This window comes from Oncorhynchus masou, chromosome 30, assembly GCF_036934945.1.
Source record: "Oncorhynchus masou masou isolate Uvic2021 chromosome 30, UVic_Omas_1.1, whole genome shotgun sequence".
In the NCBI taxonomy this organism is placed as follows: domain Eukaryota; kingdom Metazoa; phylum Chordata; class Actinopteri; order Salmoniformes; family Salmonidae; genus Oncorhynchus; species Oncorhynchus masou.
In genome coordinates this window covers 28,961,372-28,972,303 of record NC_088241.1, presented here as the reverse complement: position 1 = coordinate 28,972,303, position 10,932 = coordinate 28,961,372, and the positions used below count along the sequence as shown (strand labels likewise).

The 10,932-nt window shown below is 45.1% G+C and overlaps 1 protein-coding gene across 1 annotated transcript in view; it reads right to left on the bottom strand.

The window, feature by feature from the left end:
• Positions 1–10,932, bottom strand: part of LOC135522488 (clathrin coat assembly protein AP180-like) — a 74,744-nt gene that overhangs the window by 35,867 nt on the left and 27,945 nt on the right. The window contains 1 exon segment of the mRNA XM_064948785.1: positions 1,700–1,842. Within this exon segment, the coding sequence (XP_064804857.1) occupies positions 1,700–1,842 (143 nt within the window).

The window sequence follows — 10,932 nt, the reverse complement described above, 5'->3', positions numbered from 1 at the left end:
GGGGGTGTCTTGCTAAATGCCTATAATTTCCACCTGTTGTTTATTCCATTTGCACAACAGCATGTGAAATTTATTGTCAATCAGTGTTGCTTCCTAAGTGGACAGTTTGATTTCACAGAAGTGTGATTGACTTGGAGTTACATTGTGTTGTTTAAGTGTTCCCTTTATTTTTTTGAGCAGTGCATATATACAGTGTTGTAACAATGTACAAATGGTTCTGTGGGGTGTGTTTGTGAACATAGCCCCAGGACCAGCTTGCTTAGGGGACTCTTCTCCAGGTTCATCTCTCTGTAGGTGATGGCTTTGTTATGGAAGGTTTGGGAATCGCTTCATTTTAAGTGGTTGTAGAATTTAACGTCTCTTTTCTGGATTTTGATAATTAGTGGCTGTCGGCCTAATTCTGCTCTGCATGCATTATTTGGCATTCTACGTTGTACTTGGAGGATATTTTTGCAGAATTCTGCATACAGAGTCTCAATTTGGTGTCCCGTTTTGTGAAATCTTGATTGGTGAGCGGACCCCAGACCTCACAAACATAAAGGGCAATGGGCTCTATGACTGATTCAAGTATTTTTTAGCCAGATCCTAATTGGTATGTTGAATTTTATGTTCCTTTTGATTTACCTTACCTTGTCTCTCAGATCGTTCACAGCTTTGTGGAAGTTAGCTATGGAGCTGATGTTTAGTCTCTCTCTCTCTCTCTCCTACTATCTCTCTCTCTCTCTCTCTTTCTATCTCTCTCTCCCCTCCATCCATTATCTCAGTGTGGCCATACACAGACTAGACAGGCTAAACAGGTAGTAAACAGAACATCTGCTTATCTGACTGTGTTACCCCTGGTTGACCCCAGTGACATAACAATGGAGGTCAGGATGAAGGATGAAATTACTGAATATCTAAATGGCTGACTGAACACCTGGTCTTTCCATGACATAGACTGACCAGGTGAATCCAGGTGAAAGCTATGATCCCTTATTGATGTCACCTGTTAAATCCACTTCAATTAAGAGATTTTTGAGATCTACAAATTACATTTTTCAGCGGGATAATTCACGCCCAATGCCACAAGGCTTGGAGTATCCAGGAATGGTTCCACGACCGAGACAGTGAATTCAGCTTACTGCATTGGCCTGCCCCCGTCACCAGATCTCATTCCAATTGAGCATCTGTGAGATGAGATGGAATGAGCTATTTGGACTAGAGATCGACTATCAGCCAACTTGACACAACTGTGAGAATCATTGGAGTCAACATGGGCCAGCATCCCTGTGGAATGCTTTAGAGACCTTGTAAAGTCCATGCCCCAATGAATTGAGGCTGTTCTGAGGGCAAAATGGGAGCAACTCAATATTAGGAAGTGTATCCAAACAAACAGGCTTATCATCTAACCTTAAATCCGCCAGAGCAGAGAAAGCTACTGGGTATGCAGGTTCGTGCTCCAGCCCTTCTTTAACACACCCGATTCAGCTAATCAAGGTCTTGATGAGTAGCTGATTACTAGAATATGATATGTTAAAGCAGGGAAAGAGCTAAAGCCTACACACCCAGTACCTCTCCAGGAGGAGGGTTTGCCAACTAAAACCTCAGCATGTCCAATGCAACCAAAGTATATTTAAAAAAAAGAGCCAATCACATCTCAGTCCTTTTAAATACAGTCCCTCCCATAGGAACAGGAGTGGTGATGCTGGCTTTCACTCACCTCATTGCCAGCGACCATCATGTGATGCGTAGTGATCAGGGCCTTGAACACCACCACCCAGCTGGCATTGGTGGCCCTCTCAAACAACGTGTCCGCCATCTGTGGGATGTTCACATTAGACTCCTTGGTGGCCTCAATCAGGTCTGAGGGAGAATAATGAAGAGAAATACAGTGCTTAATTACATTTTTCCCATACATGTAATGCACAATCTCCATACATAATCAGGCTTGGTCAATTCGTACCTCGATCCGGTCTGAGCGAACAGCAACAACGAGAGGTTACTTACTACAAAACAGGTTACAAAGGCTACAAATAGGTTACAAACTCTCCAAGTACTTTACATGGAGTGTAATCTCTGTCATTTTGACAACGTATTTCCCCTCCGGCTGTATTGCTTTAACCCAGATCTTCTGTTTCCTGGAAATACTTACATTGGTCCTGAACTGACAGACAGACAGAGCATCCTTTTGTCAATAGTTTCCTTTAATCACCCGGTCACACTGACACAGGCACAGAGTGAGGAGAAGAGAGAGGAATTTCCCTACAAGTGTGAGAGAAAGGCATCACTGTCACACCCTGACCATAGTTTGCTTTGTATGTTTCTATGTTTTGGTTGGTCAGGGTGTGATCTGAGTGGGCATTCTATGTTGGATGTCTTGTTTGTCTATTTCTATGTCTGGCCTGATATGGTTCTCAATCAGAGGCAGGTGTTCGTCATTGTCTCTGATTGGGAACCATATTTAGGTAGCCTGCTTGGTGTTGGGTTTTGTGGGTGATTGTTCCTGTCTCTGTGTTAGTTTGCACCAGTATAGGCTGTTTAGGTTTTCTCGTTACGTTTTTTGTACTGTTCGTGTTCTTTTTTTCATTAAACATGAATCTAAATAGCCACGCTGCATTTTGGTCCTCCTCTCCTTCACCACAAGAAAGCCGTTACAATCACTCAGGGCAGAGCTAGAGAGACAGAGAGCCAGAGAGAGTGGTGGTGCCATCTGAGCAGACAGACAGGGTGGGACATTTCAAGCTGTTCTGCCTCCCCCTCACCAACACAAATCAGCCAACATGTGCTCAGAGAAAATCTATTTACTGTGGCGGCATAGTAAGGATTCGTCAGGCCCGCTTGATGGTTTTCGGTTACATTCCTCATGTAAATGACTGATATAAACACCTGATATATGAGATATTTCAGATGAGTTTGCGGCTCAGAAAGAGGGAGGAACTCGCTCTGAGAACAGAAAATAGGTCATAGCTATCAAGTCCTGCATGGGAGAAGAAGTGAGGCACACACAGTACAAAATATCTCTGTCACTCTGCCAACAGACAGAGCAAGCTGAGAGACTGGTACTGCATTTCCCCTTTCTGACTTTACACACCCGAAATTACCAATAAAGCCCATCCACGTCCAAAACACTTTTGTCATTTTGATTTGTTGTAATACGATCTTCCTGCACTCAATAAAGCTTTAGAGGCACAATTGAGATGGACAGGAAGGTTGGATATATTTATATAGTGCACAATGAGGCAGGACGGAGGGCGTGGTAGAGAGATGGGAGGCAGTGATAGAGAGATGAATAAAGAGGAGAGGGATGCTCTGAAGGCCAGGGTTCTGTCACAGACATGTTACAGTGATGTCTCCCGTCAGTCTTTTAGTATCATGGTATCATCGTATCATACCAACATACGTTAACCCACACACATACGAATGTGTAGGTATTACACATACTCAAGCACGCAGACACACACACGCGCGTGCACCTACACACACTCTCACACTCTCACACTCTCACACTCTCTCTCTCTCTCTCTCACACACACACACACACACACACACACACACACACACACACACACACACACACACACACACACACACACACACACACACACACACACACACACACACATACACACACATAAAACACACACACACAGAGTGAGAATGATCATCCCTGAGGGATTGATGAGTCAGCAGCCTGTTTCTCACCTCCTCCGTTTCTCTCTCTTTATATGCCTCTCTCATTCACTCTTTCCTTCTCTCTCAACATACACACACTGAGCCACACATTAACTGACATAGAAAACACATGGGCAAACACACAATGACTCAGATCATCTATACACCAACAAACAGACACATACACACAAACAGAAACCCATGGATACCTCTGGGCCAAAGGCTACGCATAACGTCTGGGCAAATTCTTAGAGGCTAACCAATGGTGACTTCACCTCGACTCCTCACAGAGACCCAAACCAAGCCAGTGACCGATTGTGATTCAAAGCTGAGTCACCCGGGTGCCTCAAATCTGTGTTACCCCGCTGAGCAAGAGAGCCTTGGCATTCACCAAACCACCACAAATGAAGACTCACAACCGTGCAGGTTGGATAGGATGAAGTTGAATGACAAACAGAGAGGGTCTCCCAGGCATCATTACACTGATAATAAATCCAGCACTGTTAATTACCTGACCTTGCTCTAATCATTGTGGCTAATCCCATTGCCTTGTTAGACCAATCCTGCTGCTTCCTCTGGATTATCTGGGCACAGGAAGTAACAAGTACTGTTCCCAGAGCAACATATCAGAGCACAAGTCCAGAGATAGACTATGACGAAGTCTGTTTTTTTCTCACATAGACATCAACTATGGTCAGCAGGATCCACATAACGGCCAGAGTGGCCACAATAATACATTACCAGAGATCTACAGATATGAGAGGAGAGGAAGGTAGAGAGAGATCATTTCAATTAAATGTAGAGAGAGAGAGAGAGAGAGAATGGAGAGAGAGAAACAAAAGAGATGGAGCAGAGAGAGAAAGCAGAGAGATAGAGAGCGAATGGAGAGAGCAGATGGAGAGAGCGAGAAAGATGAGGAAGAGAGCATAGAGAGAGAGAGAAAGGGCGGGTTAGAGATGAGGAGAAATGTGACTCAGGGCTGAGCTATTCTGATTGAGATGCTGAGCAGCAGGAACCTCAGCCGGGCAAACAGCAGCCCTGACTCACTGTCTCAGCACAGCTCTCCCTTCCCATCTCTCAATAATTCATACTGAGAGAGATGAGAAAGAGAGATATAGAGAGGGAGAGAGAGAGAGAGAGTGTGTGTGTGTGAGTGTGTGTGTGTATGTAATTATGCACACAGCAATTTCACAAATATCCCCTACTCACAAAGTCCCATACGTGTCACATAGACCCACAAGGGATGTACAGTAGCTCCTCAAACTATGCAAATACAAACACATGACTATGCACACACAGTCATGCATTCACTTAGACAATGTTGTCATAGCAGCAGTAACACTGCCCTAGTTATTAGGGACTACTTCCATGTAGTGTACCTGCATGAGACAGACAGGGTGAATCACCACCTTGTGACACTACTGGAGCCAACACAGGAAGGAGGAGGGATCATAAAGATTCCTGTCATGGATCAAATATAATTGCCTAGTGGAAAAAGCCCAGTCATATTGGAATAAGGAGGAGCAGTCAATGTGACAAGGGTGTTAGTGAAAACTTGAATCTTTTATTTTCTTGAAATCCTACTCATGCCACAATATGGGACCATTTCACTGCCTAAAATGTAAAACATAATCTATTCACTGGGTGGGCACTGAGCTCTTGAGATAATATCATAAAAAGCCACAAATGAGATTATTCGCTTTGGAAGAAGCAACCAGAGCCGTATGTTATCAGTAGGGAGCCATAGAGGAAGAGCAGTGGCAGCAGTAATTGAGGAAGAGCAGAGTGGCAGCAGTAATTGAGGAAGAGCAGTGGCAGCAGTAATTGAGGAAGAGCAGAGTGGCAGCAGTAATTGAGGAAGAGCAGTGGCAGCAGTAATTGAGGAAGAGCAGTGGCAGCAGTAATTGAGGAAGAGCAGTGGCAGCAGTAATTGAGGAAGAGCAGTGGCAGCAGTAATTGAGGAAGAGCAGTGGCAGCAGTAATTGAGGAAGAGCAGTGGCAGCAGTAATTGAGGAAGAGCAGTGGCAGCAGTAATTGAGGAAGAGCAGTGGCAGCAGTAATTGCAGTGCCAGTTGGGAAAGTGGTGGCAGTAATAGCAGCAGCCTTGGCAGTGATTACGGTAATAGTCACATCCCCGTCTCCCCACTGCACCAGACACTACTCAATGGCCCCGTCATTCTGCAGCAGAGAGACAACACATACTCAGATACACACATTTAGTTCAGTTAGTATGTACCTCGCACACACACAAACACACACACACACAAATATACACGCACACACAAAGATGTACACACCCCACACGCGCACACACATTATCACACACACAGACATGTGTAACTAGCTGACGAGTGCAGACAGGGTGTCTGCACAGTAAGGCAACGTTAGCCCGCTGAGCTAAGATGTATGCGCTTTTAGGATTTAGGCAAGGTTATTCATTCACACAAGCGTAGGGAAATGCATCTCTACTACTAAACATACACAAACACAGTGCACATGCTACACACAGCCCTTCTGCCGTATTCATAAAGCCCCACCCCCTGAGGCGTCATTGTGCAGTAGAGCGAGCAGAAGAGGAACATCATGGGTCTGACATAATCTCATCCTCGTGCTGTACGTGAACAAAGGCAATGAGGGGGAGGAGTAGGCAGAGAAACCTGTCAGCGTCAAAGATACTACTACTCTACCTCAAATGCATCCATCATCCATCATCCATCCTCCATCATCCATCATCCATTCTCCATCGCTTACACCAGGGCTCAGTGTGTCAGTCGAATAGCCGCAATGCTGACTGGAAAATTGCAATCACACACGCACTCTGCTGCTATTATGCATGACAAGACAGAGAACATCCACGCCTACACTGACAGCAGCATCATCACACTGCCATACTGCCTCTCACACTGACAGCATCATCGTCACACTGCCATACTGCCGCTCACACTGACAGCAGCATCATCACACTGCCATACTGCCGCTCACACTGTGCTTTCATCACTTCTTCATCTTTGATGCAAGTGTAGTGTTACAATGTGACTGGAACTTAACATTGAGGTTGTTTACTCTAAGCACGGGTTCAGACAAAGGCTAAACACAGACATGACGCCTGCTACTCATCCTATGAGCTCTCATTGACACAGCTTTTACTGTAGAGCTATTTACAGTACATACGTATGTATGTATGTATGTATGTATGTATGTATGTATGTATGTATGTACTGTATGTGTGTGTGTGTGTGTGTGTGTGTGTGTGTGTGTGTGTGTGTGTGTGTGTGTGTGTGTGTGTGTGTGTGTGTGTGTGTGTGTGTGTGTGTGTGTGCGTGTGTGCGTCCATGTGTGCATGTGTGTGTGTTCTATTGACCGATATCGTGTCGGGTCACTGCCAGTGAAATCGATACCACAACACCCTGCCATATGTCCTTGTGCCAAACTCTGAATCGAACAGACCTATTTCATTCATCAATAGCTGAAAGTGATACTGGTGCCACAGGACACAAAAGGGACACACAAAGTCACACACATAAGCACATGCACACACACAAATAAGCATACATGCATGTGCACTAACTCACACAGGAAATGTATTGAGTCTTTATTTATAAACGAGTTTAGAGTGCAAATGGGGATGAGCCAAGACTGTTTCCTTGGCAACTAGAAATCTCTCATAAGGTTGCAGTAAAATACTTTTGCAGAACATGTTACAGGTATAATTTCACTGCAACAGTTATAGACATAACATAGTAGTGCTAGACTACACAGAATCACACGTTTACCTGATATCTCATGTCCCAATTTACCCCATTCCACATACAGTGCATGACAAAGTGTATCACCAAGTGTATAACATGCATTCAATTGGGCGATACAAATAGATTCGAAAATAAGGATTTCAATATATGCCATGCCCTCTCTTCAGTATGTCCATTTTGACTGGTGTCAGATGCACCAGCAAATCAAACCATTAAAGCAACCATGTCCTGTTTCTGTGAGTGCTCTAGTATCTGGCGTGCACCCTAAGATCATGTTTCACTGCACATGAATGGACCATGAAAGGCACATGTTATGTATAGACCTCGTCCCCGAGCAGAACAGGTCAAATTATCCAGAAACCCCACTGACCAGCTGATTGCAAGCATATCAGCCAAGAGAGAACCAGCATAATCCAGAGCAGACAGTGAGAGGAGAGGGACATTGGGGAAAGAGAGACACATTTGAGGAATAAATATGTTACTGTCACTTCCAGAGCACTCTGATTTTAATCCCTTGTGTGTACCACTGTGAATCACGTACTTTATCTCATTCGCAATTTCCCTTCTTTCGCTCCCTGTACATCCTACTATCCGACACTTACCCTACCCTCACTCCCTAAGCACCATAGTGACCATACATTCAGCCTAACACCTCTCCCTAAGCACCCTACATTCACCCTATCCCCATTCCTTTAGCATTCTACACTCAGCCACCCTCTTCCTAAGCACCCTACACTCAGTCTATTCTCTCTCCCTAAGCACCCTACACTCAGCCTACTCTCTCTCCCTAAGCACCCTACACTCAGCCTACTCTCTCTCCCTAAGCACCCTACACTCAGCCTACTCTCTCTCCCTAAGCACCCTACACTCAGCCTACTCTCTCTCCCTAAGCACCCTACACTCAGCCTACTCTCTCTCCCTAAGCACCCTACACTCAGCCTACTCTCTCTCCCTAAGCACCCTACACTCAACCTACTCTCTCTCCCTAAGCACCCTACACTCAGCCTACTCTCTCTCCCTAAGCACCCTACACTCAACCTACTCTCTCTCCCTAAGCACCCTACACTCAGCCTACTCTCTCTCCCTAAGCACCCTACACTCAGCCTACTCTCTCTCCCTAAGCACCCTACACTCAGCCTACTCTCTCCCTAAGCACCCTACACTCAGCCTACTCTCTCTCCCTAAGCACCCTACACTCAACCTACTGTCTCTCCCTAAGCACCCTACACTCAGCCTACTCTCTCTCCCTAAGCACCCTACACTCAGCCTACTCTCTCTCCCTAAGCACCCTACACTCAGCCTACTCTCTCTCCCTAAGCACCCTGCACTCAGCCTACTATCTCTCCCTAAGCATCCAACACTCTGTCTACTCCCACTTCCTACATGCCCTACTATCCCTTCACTCCTGGGGGGAGTCTAAATCAGTCCTGTCTCTTCCTCCCCCTTCTCCATCCCCATGGGGCTGCCCTGTCCCGGGTTCCCTCCTGGGTGCTTGTAGCAGTGCCCCTGGGTGCAAAGCAGTGAGGATGCAGGGTGAATAAACAGGAAACACAAGCGTCCCTGCATTATTGAAGCCCTGCTTGTGTCGAGACAGACAGTGAGACACAGCCCACCCATCACTGCTGTGTGCAGGTTAGGAAAGGGAGGCCCACCTGGATGTTGGCTAGGAGCTGTGCCCTCATACAGGAGAGAAAATTGTAAAGTATTTTAACTTAGCGGGCTAACACAGTTCTTTAGCAGGCTAACACAGTCTTTAGCTCAGCAGGCTGACACAGTCTTTAGCTCAGCTCAGCGGCCTAACAATTTTTAGCGGAGCAAGCTAACACAGTCTTTAGCTCAGCGGGCAAACATAGTATTTAGCTCAGCGGGCAAACATAGTATTTAGCTCAGCGGGCAAACATAGTATTTAGCTCAGCAGACTAATACAGTTTTTTAGCTCAGCAGGCAAACACAGTCTTGTGGCATGGAGACATCCTGGGTTCGAGCGCTGATCAGTCACAGAAGCAGCAAAACAACTATTTGTCATAGGCCTACTGTTCTATATGTGTGGTAGAGCAGTAGATCATGTTTCAATGGGATTTCAGAATGACTGAGAATACGTACAGTGGCTTGCGAAAGTTTTCACCCCCGTTGGAATTTTTCCTATTTTGTTGCCTTACATCCTGGAATTAAAATGTATTTTTGGGGGGGGTTTGTATCATTTGATTTACACAACATGCCTACCACTTTGAATATGCAAAAAACTGAAAACTTGAGCATGCATGACTATTCACCCACCCTGACTCAATACTTTGTCGAGCCACCTTTTGCAGCAATTACAGCTGCAAGTCTCTTGGGGTATGTCTCAATAAGCTTGGCATATCTAGCCACTGGGATTTTTGCCCATTCTTCAAGGCAAAACTGCTCCAGCTCCTTCAAGTTGGATGTGTTCCGTTGATGTACAGCAATCTTTAAGTAATACCACAGGTTCTCAATTGGATTGAGGTCTGGGCTTTGGCTAGGCCATTCCAAGATATTTAAATCTTTCCCCTTAAACCACTCAAGTGTTGCTTTAGCAGTATAATTATGGTCATTGTTCTGCTGGAAGGTGAATCTCCGTCCCAGTCTCAAAACTCTGGAAGACTGAAACAGGCTTCCCTCAAGAATTTCCCAGTATTTAGCGCCATTAATCATTCCTTCAATTCTGACCAGTTTCCCAGTCCCTGCGGATGAAACACATGGTGTTCTCGGGGTGATGAGAGGTATTGAGTTTGCGCCACACATAGCGTTTTCCTTGATGGCCAAAAAGCTCAATTTTAGTCTCATTTGACCAGAGTACCTTGGGAGTCTCCCAAAACATATGCAGCTCATTCAGGGTTATCTTTGGTGTCTTTGTTGCCTCTCTGATTAATGCCGTCCTTGCCTAGTTCATAAGTTTTGGTGGGCGGCTCACTCTTGGCAGGTTTGTTTGTTAATAATGGATTTAATGGTGCTCCGTTGGATGTTCAAAGTTCCAGATATTTTATTATAACCCAACCCTGATATGTACTTCTCCACAACTTTGTCCCTGACCTGTTTGGAGAGCTCCTTGATCCTCATGGTGCCACTTGCCTGGCGGTGCCCCTTGCTTAGTGGTGTTGCAGACTCTGGGGCCTTTCGGAGCAGGTGTATTTATACTGAGATCATGTGACACTTAGACTGCAAACAAGTGGACTTTATTTCACTAATTGTGTGACTTCTGAAGGTAATTGGTTGCACCAGATCTTATTTAGGGGCTTTATAGCAAAGGGGGTGAATACATACGGACGCACCACTTTTCCGTTTTTAATTTGGGGGAATTTTTTGAAACAAGTCATTTTTTTCATTTCACTTCACCAATTTGGACTATTTTGTGTATGTCCATTACATGAAATCCAAATTGAAATCCATTTAAATTACAGGTTGTAATACAACAAAATAGGAAAAAAATACCAATGGGGATTGTCACGCCCTGACCGTAGAGATCCTTTTATTCTCTATGTTTGTTTGATCAGGGTGTGACTCGGGTGGGAAA